Source organism: Theropithecus gelada, chromosome 1 (assembly GCF_003255815.1).
Source record: "Theropithecus gelada isolate Dixy chromosome 1, Tgel_1.0, whole genome shotgun sequence".
NCBI lineage: Eukaryota > Metazoa > Chordata > Mammalia > Primates > Cercopithecidae > Theropithecus > Theropithecus gelada.
Window position 1 is genome coordinate 154,169,699 of NC_037668.1, and position 18,043 is coordinate 154,187,741.

Genomic DNA, 18,043 nt, shown 5'->3' on the forward strand with positions numbered 1-18,043 from the left:
ATTACAGGCTTGAGCCACCGCGCCCGGCCTTATCAGCGATTTTCAAAAGGGGAGGGAGTGCACGAATAGAGTGTGGGTCACAGAGATCACATACTTCACAAGGTAATAAAATATCACAAAGCAAATGGAGGCAGGGCGAGATCACAGGACCACCGGATGAGGTGAAATTAAAATTGCTAATGAAGTTCCGGGCACGCATTGTCATTGATAACATCTTATCAGGAAACAGGGTTTGAGAGCAGGTAACCTGTCTGACCACAATTTATTAGGCAAGAATTTTCCTCGTCCTAATAAGCCTGGGAGCGCTACAGGAGACCGGGGCTTATTTCATCCCTTCGGCTTCGACCATAAAAGATGGGATGCCTTAAAAGGGGCCGTCTATAGGCCTGCCCTCAGGGCGCATTCTCTTTCTCAGGGATGTTTCTTGCTGAGAAAAAGAATTCAGCGATATTTCTCCTATTTGCTTATGAAAGAGGAGAAATATAGCTCTGTTCCGTTTGGCTCACCTGTGGCCAGTCCAAAGCTACCTCTCTTGTTTCCTGAACATCGCTGTTATCCTGTTCTTTTTTTAAGATGTCCAGATTTCATATTGTTCAAACACATATGCTCTACAAACAATTTGTGCAGTTGATACAATCACAGGGTCCTGAGGCGACATTCATCCTCCTCAGCTTAAAATGACGGGATTGGCCGGGCGCGGTGGCTCAAGCCTGTAATCCCAGCACTTTGGGAGGCCGAGACGGGCGGATCACGAGGTCAGATCGAGACCATCCTGGCTAACACAGTGAAACCCCGTCTCTACTAAAAAATACAAAAAACTAGCCGGGCGAGGTGGCGGGCGCCTGTAGTCCCAGCTACTCGGGAGGCTGAGGCAGGAGAATGGCGTGAACCCGGGAGGCGGAGCTTGCAGTGAGCTGAGATCCGGCCACTGCACTCCAGCCTGGGCGACAGAGCGAGACTCCGTCTCAAAAAAAAAAAAAAAAAAAAAAGAAAAAGAAAAAAAAGATGACGGCGTTAAGAGACTAAAGTAAAGATAGGCATAGGAAACACAAGGGTATTGATTGGGGAAGTGATGTGTCCATGAAATCTTCACAAATTATGTTCAGAGATTACCGTAAAGATAGGTGTAAGAAATTACAAAAGTATTAATTTGGGGAACTAATAAATGTCCATGAAATCTTCACAACTTATGTTCTTCTGCCACGGCTTCAGCTGGTCCCTCCATTTGGGGTCCCTGACTTCCCACAACAGGTGGCCTAAAAATGCAAGTGTCCTAGGGAGGTGACACCTCCCTCACCACCATGACGTTGAGACTGAGTTCATTTGACCTCTTTTCTCTGCATATGGAGGGTCTAAGCAGAAATGGTGCATGGAAGGGGGAACTTCTTGGAGAGAGAAAAGTGCAGAAAGGGGAAGTGGGGCACCTTGAAGATCCACTTCAGGCTTTAGCTCGGGAATGTCATTTCCCTTCACTGTGGTCAGAATCACAGACTACATCTGACAGGTCATGGAGTAGCTCATTCACCCATTCATTCATTCACTCATTCATTCATCTACTCGGTCTGTCCTTCACCAAACTTGTATTGATCAGGCCCGTGTGGGGGCTCCATGATGAGTTAGGCTTACTGCTGTCATACCTCCAGCTGTCTCACCTTGTTCTATGGCCGGATCCTGTCTCCACCTGGGGCCCCTTCTCCATCAGCCCACATGTCTGAAGCTCGCACTCACTTCTCAGCCCACTCTGGCCCCTTTCACTGTCTAGGGTCACTCCTTCCCCTCCCACATCAGTGCTGACTCTGTGCTTCACCAGCAGAGTTCCCTCTCTCCATTGATGTTGCAGCGTTTACTCAATAAATATTGCCTTTCCTGGAGAGCAGGATCCTGGCATCCTTTCGTGTTTATGTCCCTCCACAGATGTGTACACAGTACTTGATTAATGCTGAATGAATGAATGAATGGTGGGTAAGTTGGTTTTTTTCAGGTTAATGTTAATCCCATACAGTTCTTTTTTTTTTTTTTTTTTTTTTTGAGACAGAGTTTTGCTCTTGTTGCCCAGGCTGGAGTGCAATGGCGTGATCTCAGTTGACTGCAACCTCCGCCTCCCGGGTTCAGGCAATTCTCCTGCCTCAGCCTCCCGAGTAGCTGGGATTACAGGCATGCGCGACCATGCCTGGCTAATTTTGTATTTTTAATAGAGACAGGGTTTCTCCACGTTGGTCAGGCTTGTCTTGAACTCCTGACCTCAGGTGATCCGCCCGCCTTGACCTCCCAAAGTGTTGGGATTACAGGCGTGAGCCACCACGGCTGGCCAACCCCATAGAATTCTAAGTGTCTTTCGTCAATAGGCTGGAGGCATTTAAAAACTGAGGGTGTTTTCCTGGTACACTGACATAGGATGTATCTGTTCTGAGTGTGTGTGTGTGTGTATGTGAGTGTGTGAGTGTGTGTGTGTGTTCCCCTTAAATCATAGGGAAAGCTTGTGCTCAGCCATAGTCCATATGTTTCCCGCTTTGTTGGGAGTTAGTGGGGATTCAGGAGGCCCTTTCTCTGGGCACAATCCTGGAGATGCTTTAAGGATCATAACCACAAGAGTCTCTTACTTTTATGTGATGCCTACAGTGTACAAAGTTTATTCACAGCTGCTTCTCACAACAGCCCTGTGTTTTTTGTTTTTGTTTTTTTGAAATGGAGTCTCACTCTGTCGCCCAGGCTGGAGTGCAGTGGCACGATCTCGGCTCACTGCAAGCTCTGCCTCCCGGGTTCACGCCATTCTCCTGCCTCAGCCTCCAGAGTAGCTGGGACTACAGGCGCCCGCCACCACGCCCGGCTAATTTTTTGTATTTTTAGTAGAGATGGGGTTCACTGTGTTAGCCAGGATGGTCTTGATCTCCTGATCTCGTGATCTGCCGGCCTCAGCCTCCCAAAGTGCTGGGATTATAGGCGTGAGCCACCACGCCCAGCACAACAGCCCTATCTTGTCTTACAGAATTAGAAATGATTGCTCAGGGAAATTAAGCCACCTACTTGAGGCCACTCAGCTGTTAGGGTGGAGCAGGTCTTCTCCCCTGGGTCCCAGCTCTCTTCTCTCCCCCTTGGGTCCCCAGGTTCCCCATCCTAACTAACAGAGGGGCCCGGGAAAGATGCACGCCTGTCCTGTCTCAGCAGGGCCAGGGGCTATGTCTCTCATCTCATGGCTTCGGTGGAACGAGGCCCCATCCCGACTGTCCTCCAGGAGCCCTGCTGAGATGGTGCTGGAGACACTCATGATGGAGCTGACGGGGCAGATGCGAGAGGCTGAGAGGCAGCAGCGGGAGCGCAGCACTGCGGTCAGGAAGGTCTGCACCGGTGTGGACTACAGCTGGCTAGCCAGCACACCCCGGCCCACCTATGACCTCAGCCCCAGTGAGCGGCTGCAGCTGGAGGATGTCTGCGTTAAGATCCACCCATCCTATTGTGGGCCTGCCATCCTCAGGTGAGCACTGGGATGGGGATCCCTGCTGGGCTGCAGGCTCCAGGAAAGGTGGCTGCAGTGGCAGGGGCCTGAAGCCACCAGGCCTAGAGCCAGGGAGCCTGGATGACCTAGTTACCTGCTAGAAGGAGCAAGAGGGGAAAAGGAATCTGAAAGAGACCATGAAACGCTGGGCTAGGGTTGGGGGTCCAGCAGGAGGCAGGAGGCAGCTCCTGGAGGCATGTGAGTTTTGATTCAAGAGAACACAATACCCTTGAGTTTTCTCTTCTCCTTGCCCAGATTGTTATTGTCCTGGATTTTAACTTACCTGGCTTCTTTTCTTTCATCAGTTTACCTTCAATATTACCTTCTTGGAGAAGTTTTCCCAGACATTTCTCCAAAATCAGATTCTTAATTATCCTAGCTTATGTTAGCTTTCATGCTAGTCTGCCCACAGATGAGTGTGTGTGTATGAGTGTGTGTGTGTGTGAGAGTGTGTGTGTGAGAGAGAGTGTGTGTGTGTGAGAGTGTGTGAGAGTGTGTGAGTGTGTGTGAGTGTGTGTGAGCATGTGTGTGAGAGAGTGTGTGAGAGTGTGTGAGAGAGTGTGTGAGAGTGTGTGTGAGAGAGTGTGTGAGAGTGTGTGTGAGAGAGAGTGTGTGAGAGTGTGTGTGTGTGAGTGTGTGTGAGTGTGTGTGAGAGTGTGTGTGAGTGTGTGAGTGTGTGTGAGAGTGTGTGTGTGAGTGTGTGTGTATGAGAGTGTGTGTGAGTGTGTGTGAGAGTGTGTGTGTGAGAGAGTGTGTGTGTGTGTGTGAGAGTGTGTGTGTGTGTGAGAGAGAGAGAGTGTGTGTGAGAGAGTGTGTAGGAAGGGTTAAGACAGAATTCTGGGGCACTGCACATTTAGAGCTTGGGTACAACTATGTTCCTTGAATTTAAATGTAATCCTACCGAAGCTGTGACCACATGGTCCTGTCTCAGAAGAATCGGTGCTGTTCTCAAAGAAGCATCGAGTAATTTCAAAATAACTCAAGTTCTTTATCTACATTTCTCTTTGTAAAGGAATATAAATCCACAATAAAACATCTTAAAATTCCTGTTAGTCTCCCAAAATCTTCCCTCACCCATGCCTTTAACTAACACATGCATTTATTGTACACCTTTTTCTTTGAAATTCTCTTTAAAAACTCCTCTCCTTCAGCCCCATTCACCTTCTTCAGCCCCGTCCACACTCCTTGGTTTCTGTAGAGCTTTTACCACCCCTCCCCCTTTTTCCTCCAGGTGGAGAACCTTACCCTCCCCCAGCTTTCTGAATCTGGACTGCAGAAGCCTCCCAAAGCGTATCTATTCCAGAAGCACCTGGGGACAGGGGTGGGTCATGGGGTGGAGCTGCTGAAAAGGGCACCTGGGCTGGCAAATGAAACCTCAAAAGTGAGGGGGAAGACTGAGTGCACACAGGTCATGATTGTCCTGTCTCATTTCCGGTCTCATGTCACTGCTGAGAAGTCCTGACTCTCAATCTGGTGGAGGAAACCTGGTATTAAATAGACTTGCCAGCATTAACTTGTGAGCTCTAAGCAAAGATAGCCTAGGCAGAGTAAACAGCTTGGGAAACAACACAGGGCCTTGGGAGAACCTGGGACATGTCGGGGCCACAAGTGATTCTTCCCAGCTGATGTGCAGAGAGTCTTCCAGGGAAGTATCAGGGGACCCCTGTGCATGGCAAACAGCGCACCTGGAAGGAATATCACAGGGGCAGTGACATAATCAGATATAGGTTTCAGAAAGATCATGCTGGCCAGGGGGTGGAGAAGAGACAGGAGCAGCTTAGCCAGAAGGCCTCCCATCAGTAAGGCTGCCACTGCAAAGGGCTCCCCTTAATGCTGTATCATCAACAACCTTAGGTAAGTGTCAGGATCTTTACATACCTTAGTTCATTATAGCTCACAAAAAGGCAGCTGTCTCAGATTACAGACGAGGAGGCTAAGGCCAATGGAGGCCAGAGGTGGCAGAGCTGAGATTTGAACTCAGGATTAGTTGAATCAGTAGCAACGTGGGGTGGTTCCTGATTCGCTTCAGGAGCAGGGTAGAGTGGACTAACTGGCCACGAGGATGCACGGGCAACCCCTCGGGGTTAGACGCCCCGGGGTGCCAGGCCCGCTGTTGTGGATGAATGGCCCCAGCGCCCTCCCCTCCCGCCCAGGTTCCGGCAGCTGCTGGCGGAGCAGGAGCCCGAGGTGCAGGAGGTGTCCCAGATTTTCCGCTCGGTGCTGCAGGAGGTTCTGGAGAGGATGAAGCAGGAAGAGGAGGCCCACAAGCTGACGCGCCAGTGGAGCCTGCGGCCCCGCGGCAGCCTGGCCACCTTCAAGACCCGCGCGCGCATCTCCCCCTTCGCCAGCGACATCAGGACCATCTCCGAGGACGTGGAGCGGGACGCGCCGCCGCCACTGCGGTCCTGGAGCATGCCCGAATTCCGGGCGCCCAAAACCAACTGATCGCGGCGGCTCCCCTGCCCAGAAGCGGAGCCGTCTGCAGGGGGAATGATAGGCCGGTGACTGGAGCGCCGGGCCCTGGAACCTCCTCACCTAGCCCTGAAGAGGAGACCCAAGAGGCGGCCGCATCCCAAGACGCTGCTGTAAAATGAAGCTCCATCTTCCTCCTCTGGCCACAAAGCCGAGTCAGGTCGTGGAGCGGCACCGCCTTCGCCCTCTCCTGCGCGAGTCTGCGGGAGCAGCCCCTTCCCTAACTGGCAGATTCAAGGTTTTGAAAGACAGACCATTGCCCCATCCTCATCTCCTGCTTCTGTCTAAAATGGGACAGTTGCCCTGCCTTTTTGCAAGACCTAGATTCTCACCCCAATTTCAGTGATGTCCCATTCACTCCCCTACCCCCATCCCCAGTGCTAAGGGACCTGTTGAATGGTGTCCATTCTTGCTAGTGACTGGCTGAGCTCACCACTGCAGACGGGTCACAGCCTTATGGGCAGGCACAGCTGGAAGGGACCAGAGAGACAATTAGATCCACTCTTTTCAGCTAGTAAATGTGGAACTTGAGGCTCAGACAGCGACACTTGTTTTGCCTTTAACTGCAGCCAGCTGCTCATGAACAGTGAGATTGTTCCTGCAAAAATAGTGTCTGTTCTTGAGTTTGGAATCCTGGGCTATGAAGGGACAGATCCAAAGGCTACATCTCTACCTACCTGTGGCCTGATCCATCTCTTACCTTGGCACTGGGATGAGAATCTCAGCTGCTCTCCAAGAAGTGTAGCTAGGGGTGGAGGTAGGTTACTCATTACCCCACGCCACAATGTCATCACATGGTCTGTGGCCAGTCCCGGACAGCTTCTTTCAGAGGCTAAGCTCCTTTCTGCAGCTGGTCACACCTGCTCTCTGGCTTTCTCCAGAAAGTGATGCCCAAACCCCTGACTGACCTTGAGGCAGCTGAGTGAAATGTTCTAGAAGAGCTTCCTGCAGACTTCATTGTCCTTCCATTTTCTAACACGGTTAGGCCTTGATGATGGGTATGTGGATTACCCAATGTGTGGATCACCCATGGAAAATCTGGAAGGCCAGGAGGCCTTCCCACACACTCTGGGGTTGAAGTGGGGTGTGAGGGGGATGGGCGGGGAAAGTGTCTACCCTCAACTACCAGTGCACTTGTGGAAAATGCAAGTGGACCTTAATAGTAGCCTAAATAAAATGCTAGGAGGAGATATAATCAACGGGGGGGGGGGGAGGAAATCTGTGTATTCCCTCAGTCGAAAAAAAGTTTTTTTGAATGATTTGGTTTTGAACTTCCCTTTTGAAGATTTTTTGGATTTTCACTTGAATCTGGACGGAGAATCATAGGATGGTGGGAAACCTCTGATCCAACACTATCAAGAAGAAACAGTTGATTGGCTTATTAATATAATTGGTAGATGTGAGAATCACTTAAAATAGGTAACTTAAACATCTTACATATTTTATCTGAAGACATAAAAAAGTTCACTCGATTGCCAAATTATTTTTATTTTTATTTATTTATTTATTTATTTGAGACTGAGTCTCACTCTGTTGCCCAGGCTGCAGTGCAGTGGCGTGATCTCAGCTCACCACAACCTCTGCCTCTCGGGTTCAAGCGATTCTCCTGCCTCAGCCTCCTGAGTAGCTGGGACTACAGGTGCGTACCACCACGCCCAGCTAATTTTTGTATTTTTATTAGAGATGGGGTTTCACTATGTTGCCCAGGCTGGTCTCAAACTCCTGACCTCGTGATCCACTCGCCGTGGCCTCCCAAAGTGCTGGGATTACAGGCATGAGCCACTGTGCCTGGCTGACAAACTTTTGATGTAGGTCCAAGCTGTGCTTTTCTGTGACCTATATGTTTTGTCTGGTGGGAGTTCTACACTTACGTTTTCTTGGTTTGCACTTTAATCATAACAATAATAAAAACTGGCATAAAAGTTTTGGAACAAGCAGAAGTGACTCTGGGTAAGCAGACTGCTCAGCTGGTAGGGGCAAAAGTGCTGGGGGAAAATAAGAAAAAGGCCTCCACATTGTGAGCTCTCCCGGTGCCCTGGATATGGGTCAGCAAATGTTTTAGAGGAAGTGGTTAACCTGGAGAGAGATTCAAAGGAGGCTGGATAAGAGAATGTCTATTTTTCTCCTTCCCTATCACCTCACATGTACCTATTCTCCCCAAAGAGAAAGAAGACCTTACGTTTTCAATGTGGTGTTCTTTTTTAAGCTTAAGTAACTGGCTGCCAATGAAAACCTTCCCTTCCAGTCACAGGCATGTGGACAGAACCCACCAGCCTCCTCAGACACTGGTTGTCCTACTACAGGCAATCCCAGCTGGTGGCTCTCAAATTCATGTGGGTCCGGAAGTTGTTCCTCTGGATTCAGGTTGTTAAAGGGACTAATGAGATCTGCTTCCATTTATATTTTTAAAAACTCAATAACCACAAATAAAAGAACAAAAAGTTTGAGGGTGTCCTTGTAAGTATCTGATGAGTGGCTGGCGGTATTTTGGAGGGGGGACAGGTTGAGTGTGTTCAAGACTGCCGCAGCCAGCCTGTTTGCACCCAGCTCAACACCACCAGCCACTAGAGGGCATGGGAGGGAGGCTTGTACTACTTTGTGACTACATTTTTTTTTTTTAACTTAACTATGAAAATCTTCAAACACACAAAAATGTAGAGGGAAAAGTTTAAGAAGCCCCATATATCTATCATGAAAGTTTAATAGTTACTAACATTTGGCCATATTTTCTTTATTTTTGTATGTGGAGTATTTTAAGATAAATCCCAAGATGTTGTGACACTTTACCCCTGAATACTTCAGTATGCACTGCATAGGAATAAGAACTTCTTCCTGTATAACTATACTACCATTATCACTCCTAACAAAATTAACAGTAATTCTTTAATATTACCTAACACCCTTTACGTATTCACATTTCCCTGTTCCCAAGAAATGATTCTTGCCGTTTATTCCTTTGAACAAGGATCTAATCAAGCCCCATACATTGAGAAGAAAGTTGCAGTTTGTTTTATTTTTGTTGTTGTTGTTATTTTATTACATTTTATTTGCAGCTTGTTTTACAGTGGTCATATAGTATTATGCAATTCCATAATGAAGCATTGTTTAAAGATAGAGTGCTTATGGAACACTCATGTTAACATGCAATAAGCTAATGACTGAACATAAATGATAAAAATTCTGCAAATTAGCCTAATGATACTCTTTACTCAGATCCTTGTCATATTATTTGATTAAAATTCTTCCACAGTTGGCACCAAGATTCCTTCATACTTTGAAAAGTAATGTTAAAAATTGACAGTGGGCCAGGCACGGTGGCTCACGCCTGTAATCCCAGCACTTTGGGAGGCCATGGGGGGCAGATCATGTGAAGTCAGGAGTTTGAGACCAGCCTGGCCAATATGGTGAAACCCTATCTCTACTAAAAATACAAAAATTATCCAGGCATGAAAACACATGTCTGTAATTCCAGCTACTCGGGAGGCTGAGGCAGGAGAACCGCTTGAACCCGGGAAGTGGAGGTTGCAGTGAGCTGAGATGGCATCACTGCACTCCAGCTGGGTGACACAGCCCGACTCCGTCTCAAAAAAAAAAAAAAAAAAGTTGATAGTGACAATTATATATAATCTGACTTTTCATTTGATGAAAATCCTTGTCACATCATATGTTTTATTTTCTAGGACCTGCTTGCAAATAGCAACCTAAAACCTTCTCCCTTTTTCTTGCCATTTAGGAACAAAACACTAACATTTATCAAAATAACTCAGCGGAAATCTTAAGAATTCCAATAGCAGATAATGAAAAAAGTTTGTCTATTTTTGATGCCATTGTTCATCACATAGTTAAATTTCAGTCTATGTCTTAATATTCATATGGTCTCCCAACAAAACACAATGTTACTTCAAAATTTATTCATAGACAAATTATTTTTATTTTATGTATGTATGTATGTATGTATGTATGTATGTATGTATTTATTTTTGAGACGGAGTCTTACTCTGTCACCCAGGCTGGAGTGCAGTGGCCGGATCTCAGCTCACTGCAAGCTCCATCTCCCGGGTTCACGCCATTCTCCTGCCTCAGCCTCCCAAGTAGCTGGGACTACAGGCACTCGCCATCATGCCCGGCTAAATTTTTTGTATATTTAGTAGAGACAGGGTTTCACCATGTTAGCCAGGATGGTCTCGATCTCCTGACCTCATGATCCACCCGCCTCAGCCTCCCAAAGTGCTGGGATTACAGGCGTGAGCCACTGCGCCCAGCCGATAAATTATTTTTAGACAATTATTTTGATTTATTACCTTGACTCATTTGTTAAAAGGGGAAATTGACATCTGTTTCCCTTTACAAATATTATTACATATTGCATCAAATTGGCATTATAATATTAAGGTGCTAAAGACAAAAACAAAAATTATTTCTTTATCGTATTCAAGGTAAAAATAATAATTTAAGTTTCTAAAAATGTGCAAGTTTTTATATAACTGTAAAAGCTGTTCACAAGCCAATAGAGATTGGGAAGTGTTTTCTTTAACATTTTATTGTATTGCATTCCAGTTACAATTCCCTTGTTGGAACAAACACAATATTCTTAAAGCTCTGCAGTAAAACTTGGAAGTTTTCCAGCTCAATCTCCCATCTCAGCTAGGATTTGATTCAGGGAAAATTACATTCCAGTAACAAGTTGTTCCTCTCTGTGTGAACTGAGCACTGCTGCTAACTGCTTCGAAGCCACTTCTGGCACCTGGTCAGGGCCATAGGCAAATCCAGGGCAAAGGCGGATACAGTTAAAGTTAGCCTCTCCTTAGTAGAAAAGAAATCAAACCACTAGGAAAAAAAAAAAAAGGCTCCAAACTGCAAAAGGAACAGGGGAAATGTGTACTTTATCCAAATAAGCCAGCCCAATAATATTGCTATGGACAGAAAAGACTTTGTCATCAAGAAACTCTTCTATTAACATTTGAATGACCCTTTACAGTTTACAAAGTGCTTTCACTCATATTATCTCACTTGATCTGGATCAGGGATTGAGGTGCATTATGTTTTGTTTTAGACTGGGCATCATATGGCTGCCTAGAACTGGAAGCCAGAGTTCCTTCCACATGCTGTCAACATTATAGATCCTTCTGTGTTCTCAGAACAGCCCCCAAATACTCTATCACTGTACTTATCACAAAGTGATGTAAATGCACATGCTTTTGCTATTGCTTCTTCCTCCCACTTTGCTGTTCCCCCGCCTCCAGTAGTTTGTGAAATCCTTAAGTGGAAGAAGCAGGTCTTTTACTTCTGTGTCCCCATCTTCTGGGCACACAGTAGGTACTTTACAAATGCGCTTAACAGATGGGTGCATAGGGATACCGACATAGAGAGCTTATCTAGAACAGAGGCAGAGTGAAGAGGTGAGTGAACACTGAGGCAATTATGATACATCTATATCATTCATTATAAATTCTTTGAGGCACTACGGTGCTCATGTCTCATTTCAGTTTGTGTAACTCAAGATATGTCATTCACACAGTAGTCAAAAACCTAAGAATGCATTCCTTTGCTCATCAAGTATGTACTGAACGACTCCATGTGTAATAATTATAAAGGAGATGGGTCAGGGGTGTGGTTACCCATAAGCCTGCCAGCTAGATAAGACTCTTGCTGTCTTGAAATTATTAATGATTTTTTAATAAAGGTCTCCAAATTCAATTTTGCCCTTATGTAGCTGCAAGTTATCTAGCTGGTCCTGATGGCACCCATAATCGGGAAGTTCAGGGTTGTTAACTGACCAAACCTGAGCGCAATGGAATGTGCTCTTTCTCCTCCTCCTCCTCTTTTCCTTTTTCTCTCAGTCTCTCTTCTCTTCCTCCCCTTCTCCTTCTTTTTTTTTTTTTTTTGAGACGGAGTCTCGCTCTGTCGCCCAGGCTGGAGTGCAGTGGCCGGATCTCAGCTCACTGCAAGCTCCGCCTCCCAGGTTCAGGCCATTCTCCTGCCTCAGCCTCCCTAGTAGCTGGGACTACAGGCGCCCGCCACCTCGCCCGGCTAGTTTTTTGTATTTTTTAGTAGAGACAGGGTTTCACCGTGTTAGCCAGGATCGTCTCAATCTCCTTACCTCGTGATCCGCCCGTCTCGGCCTCCCAAAATGCTGGGATTACAGGCTTGAGCCACCGCGCCGGGCCCTCCCTCTCTTTTTTTTCCACCTCTTAGCTCTGCCTTCTTCTGTGTGGTGGTTGACTCTTAATCACCTCTTTTAGTGTGATCATATCCCTCCCTGCAACTAGAAAAGATGACTGATGGAAGTTCAGGCTGACATGTCCCTAGTTTAGCACTCCCAACACCCATATACTAATTCCAGAGGAAGACCTTGTGGCAGAGCCTGGTGAGCTAGTCACCAAACCCGCTTCTTCATTCTGCTGAACTCACAACTAGAGTTCAGCCTCCCTTTCCTTGGCAGTAGCCATGTGACCAAGTTTGGCCAATAGAATATGAGCAGATGTGAAAGCCTCTATTCCAGTTTGGCCCATTAAAAACCTTCCAAAAGTGATTCTCTGTCCTCTTTCTCCATCATGCTGGATTCTGATACCCAAGAAGAGAGGGTAGTCACAAGATGAAAAGGGCCTGAGTCCCTGAATGACCATATGGAAGACCATATTGGACTTATGTGAATTACAAATATACTTCTATTTGTTAAACCACTGAGATTTGAAGTTTATCTTTGCAGATGTTGGAGTAACTGATCTGTAACCAGCATACACCTTGATTCCCCCTACTTGGGATGTCTACCACCCTTGGACCAGTTACTATTGCTGGGGAATGAGGTGCTAAGAGTGATCTAGCCTGGATCATGTGCCCCTCTGGGAACTTGGGGCACCAGATCACAGCCCCACTAGGACCACATGAAGTGAAAAGGGGGTGTTGTTGCTATAAGAAGGTGGATGGGGGCCGGGCACAGTGGCTCACGCCTGTAATCCCAGCACTTTGGGAGGCCGAGGCGGGTGGATCACGAGGTCAGGAGATCAAGACCATCCTGGCTAAAACGGTGAAACCCTGTCTCTACTAAAAATGCAAAAAATTAGCCGGGCGAGGTGGCGGACGCCTGTAGTCCCAGCTACTTGGGAGGCTGAGGCAGGAGAATGGCGTGAACCCGGGAGGTGGAGCTTTCAGTGAGCCGAGATGGCGCCACTGCACTCCAGCCTGGGCGACTGAGCGAGACTCCATCTCAAAAAAAAAAAAAAAAAGGAAGGTGGATGGGAAAATATATGAGATGCCCCCGCCGACCCCGAAATCAGCTCCCAAAGCTCTGAGTAAGAGAGCAACCTGAAATCTCAAAAGGGTCAAAAGATGTACTCTTTGAAAATCTGAATAGCTTAATATTAAAATGGTTTTCCTTATCACTGACAGCTGTAATATAATCTCAGTTCTTCCAAAGACCTTAAAATTACCTTTAATCTCATATCAAAGTAATTTGCAGAAGTTTCCATCCTACCTTTATTCTTGCTTCAAAGACAACAAATAAGGTTCCAACTGAAGGTCTCATGGGTGGGAAAATGAGAAAGTTTCTTTGTCTAGCCGTCCGTTGCCATATCAACCTTCTGCCCAGTTGTAGATACATACAGGAAGAAATGACAGCCATTCATTGTCCCTACTATGAAGTCAGCTCACTATTGTTGCTTTCTGAGAAACTTTTCATTTGTTTGTTTGTTTGTTTGTTTGTTTTCTTCTCTGCCACTCCATCTTGTCTTTAAAGGCTTCCTGTTTTTGTTGTTGTTTGGTGGGTTGGTTGGTTTTTGGTGTTTTTACTCATGAGCAGATTTTGCCCTTACTCAGGAGAACAAAAGGAAATTAACAGTCTAGATAAAATTGTTTGAATTTTGAGGCTATTGAACATTCCGGATTATAGTTCTGATGAAATTATTCTGCCACTTACATCTTTGCAAATCATTCACTCTCTTGAGGCTCCTGTTCCTTATCTATTAGAGAAGCATAGATATCTTTCTACCGCCCAGGCTTGTGGTGAGGTTTAAATAAGATCAAATGCTTTCCACTATAAAAGAACTTTCAAGTTTAAGATCTTACAGTTGTCTGTGACAGTCTTCTCTTCAATTAGTATGGGTAACCGAAAGTCAATTGAACACACTGAAGAGCACTTTTCACCTTCCTTCCTCTGGAGTGTCCAGACCCGGCTCTTTAATCACTGCCCTTGAGCCCAATTTCCCTCATCTTTTAGATCTGTGGTTCTCAAGCTTGGCTGCACATTAGATTATCTGGTGCCCAGGCCACATCTCAGACCAATTAAATCAGAAACTTGGGACGGGACCCAGGCATCAGTTTTTCTAAAGTTTTCTAGGTGATTCCATTGTGCAGCCAAGGCTGAAAACCATGGTTTTAGATGATTCTCTCTAGAGAAATCAGGAAATTCTCTGTTGGCACAACTGAATCTATCTAACTGTAACACATGCACGAATGATTTCATTTCAATAGATTAATGCACTTTGGACCTATTACAATGGCCTTATGTGATCTTATGTTAGAGACAGATGGTTGCAAAGATGTTTATCACATAGATGTTTATCAGCTATGATCGATGTTTATCATCTCCTTAGCAGCATTCAGGAAATGCTTGAAGATGAGAGTATCTTTTTTTTTTTTTTTTTTTTTTTTTCACAGTCTCGCTCTGTTGCCTAGCCTGGAGTGGAGTACAGTGGCACGATCTTGGCTCACTATAACCTCTGACTTCTGGGTTCAAGTGATTCTCCTGCCTCAGCCTCCCAAATAGCTGGGGTTGCAGGCATATGCCACCATGCCCGGCTAATATTTTATTTTTAGTAGAAACAGGGTTTCACCATATTGGCCAGGCTGGTCTTGAACTCCTGACCTCAAGTGATACACCCACCTCAGTCTCCCAAAATGCTGGAATTACAGGCATGAGCCACCGCACCCAGCTGAGATGTATCTTGTCAAGAGATGTATCTTGTCAAGAGTGCTGCAAATGCCATTTTATAGCAACTAGAAAATGGAGAGGGTGATACGATCTGAGCTTTTTCTTATAAACCTGCAAGAATACAGTTACATAGGATGAAAATTATCTGGTGTCTTTTATGGACACTATTCATAAGGGGTGTATGTGTATGTGTGTGTGTGTGAGAGAGAGAGAAGAGAGAGAGAGACAGAGAAAGAGAAAGAGAAAGAGAAAGAAAGAGAAAGAGATATAAAGAGAAAGAGAAAGAGAAAGTTGTAATCCAGCAGGTAGAAATAGCTGTCTGGGAATGGGTTGTAGGGAACTCTTTCTTTCCTTCTTCTTGTGCCAAGTGGTAGAACTGGGAGGGAGGCAGCTGGAGCTAGTAAAGGTGAGTGGGAGGGTGTAGGTGCTGCCCTTGTCCTCAGAACTGGTAAAAGTGACAGCTTAAAGCCATCTTCAGATGCGAGCCAGTCCTGGGAATCAAGTTTGTTCTTATTTGCAGAGGTTCCGTGAAGGCCCCCTGGTGGTCATGGGCGGCTCAGCCAGAGAGTCCATTGTGCTGGCTGTGGGATCCCCGTGGATCAGCTCCTGTACCAGAGCAGAGTGGGCTCTGAGTGCACCATTCTTCTCCAGCTGGAAGCAGCCTCCCTTTGCAGGTTTGCCCAGGATACCCTCTGGCAGGACAAGAGACCTGCAGCATCACATCCTCTCCCAGCTGCAGACACGGAGCACCTGTTGTGACATCTACAAACAGTGTGACCTTGGCACAGCTATTTAACTTTGCTGAGTCTCAGTTTTCTCATTTGAGTAACAATATTTGCATCACACTGTGGTTGTGGAAATTAACTGAAATCAAGGCACATAAAGCTCCTGAAACCAGAAGGGTGTTCAAAGGCTCCTTGCTGTGTTATGTATGTGCTCTTATTTTCCACCTGCTCACTTGCCTCTGGGTCCTCAGTGACCTGTCCCCATGGTGTAGCCTCTGTTTCCTGAGGTTCAGCTTGGATGCCTCCCACCTAACACCACATCACATTGCTTTCCTTCAATTCATTTTCTCATTTGACCTCCACACTAACTCTGGGAGGTAGACGAAGAAGCAACATCCTTTCCAGTGTAGCCAGGAGCTAAGCGATTTGCCCACCATCAAACAGCAAATCACTGGCAACAATAGCAAGAAAATGACCCACCATTTTGGGACACTTACTATGTGAGTAAGGCACATGCTGAGCATGGTGCATGCATTATCTCATTTTATCCTCACAAACAACATGATGAGGCAGGTATTTTTATCCCCATTCTACAGGTACGGAAGCAGAGATTTAGATGGTTGACTTTTTCCAAGGTTGTAAAGAGAGTAGCAGGCATAGCCAGAACTTGAACTGATTTCTCATCAGCTGTAGAGGCCTCTCTGCCTCTCTGGCAGTAACGTGAACCTAGTTCTCTTGATTCCCGAAAAACTGCTTCTTTTGCAACATGATGCTGCTCTAGGAACAACTTAGCAAATCCACAGCTACCAAAAGCACAATACTTGATTTCTCTTCTCTTTGCCTGGAGATGTTTTTGTTTAGGATAACTTACTGTCTAACGCTGAATAGCCAAAACTGTGTGCCTCTCATGACTTGGAATTTTGATGGCCATAATCAGTTGGCCTCAGAAAAATATCAATCCCAGCTTTGTTCTCACAGGAGAGCTCCAAAAGAGAAGTATAATTCATTTTTTCTTCCTCTTTTCTATTTCCGTAGGTGTCATTCTCTGTTATTCTGTTGGCTGCCATTTTTTATTTTTATGGACTGATTGATATAGACAAACCACCACTACCAACCCAGACAGCCTGAGAATGGATAATACATGTGGCTTCGCTGCCTCCTGAGATATTTCAGGTCCATTTACCCTGAATGGCTAAGACATCTAAGAAAGAACACACATTTCTTTAGCTGAGGATGCTAAGTTGACCCATATAGGAAGCAGATGTTTCCTTCTGGCCATTTGCCCACTCCATGTGACTTGGGCTTTTCACACATGGTGGCTGGGTTCTGAAGGACAGAGAGTGTTCCAAGAGCAAACAGTCCAGGCAGAAGCTATAGGCTTGTTAAAAGCTAGCTATGGATGTTTTAAGACATCATTTTTGCTTTGTCCTATTGATCAAGCAAGTCACTATAGTCAGCCTACTTTTTTGGGAGGGGAATCAGACTCCAGCAGGGAACTGGGGTAGTTGATCCCTCAGCAATATTGGTTTTTTTCTGTCTTTGCTAGTTTGGTAGGATAAAAATGTCATTTTAATTACATTTATTTCATTACAAGAAAGATTGAACATGAAAAGGGACATGTATTAGCAATGTGCATAATCACGTAAATTACCTAGTCAAACATTTTGGCTATCTCTCTAATTTGTCTTAGGAACTTTCGTGTTGCTATGTAGGAGCACCAGACGCTGGGTAATTTACAAAGATAAAAGGTTTATTTGGCTCCTGATTCTGATGACTGGAAAGTTCAAGACCTGGCATCAGCATCTAGTGAGGGGCTCAGGTTGTTTCGTCTCCTGATGGAAGGCAAAGGGGAGCCTGTGTGTGCAGAAATCACATGCAAGACAGAAAGCAAGAGAAGGGAGGACAGAGGCCAGGCTCTTTCTAACAACTAGCTTTCTCAGGAACTCAAAGAGTGAGAACTGACTCACTCCCAAGGGAGGACATTAATCTCTTCATGAGGGGTCAACCTGTGTGACCCAAACATCTCCCTTTGGACCCCACCTTTAGCTCTGGAGATCAAATTTCAACATGAGGGTTGGAGTAAACAAACATCCAAACTATAGCAGACTGCAAATATTAAAAAACATTAAATTTTGGTCTATTATATATATTGCGAGTTTTTTTTCCAGTTTCAATTTACCTTTTAATTTAAAATTTTTTTTTTTCTTTTTAAATCAAGACAGGAATCCTTCTTGCTCTGTTACCCAGGCTGGAGAACAGTGCATGTGATCCTACCTCACTGCGACCTCAAACTCCTGGGTTCAAGTGACCATGCAGCCTCAGCCTCCTAAGTAGCTGGGACTACAGGCATGCACCACCACACCCAGTTAATTTTCTAAAAATTTTAAACTTTTGGTAGAGACAGGGTCTTGCTATGTTGTCCTG

General features: G+C 45.7%; 1 protein-coding gene across 1 annotated transcript in view; it reads left to right on the forward strand.

The window, feature by feature from the left end:
- RD3 (retinal degeneration 3, GUCY2D regulator) overlaps window positions 1-6,526 on the forward strand; it is a 22,405-nt gene extending 15,879 nt beyond the window's left edge. The window contains exons 2-3 of the mRNA XM_025356346.1: window positions 3,163-3,472; window positions 5,647-6,526. Of these exons, the coding sequence (XP_025212131.1) occupies window positions 3,177-3,472; window positions 5,647-5,938 (588 nt within the window). The 5' untranslated portion in view covers window positions 3,163-3,176 and the 3' untranslated portion in view covers window positions 5,939-6,526. The remainder of the gene's footprint in view (window positions 1-3,162; window positions 3,473-5,646) is intronic.
- Window positions 6,527-18,043: the final 11,517 nt, after the last annotated feature.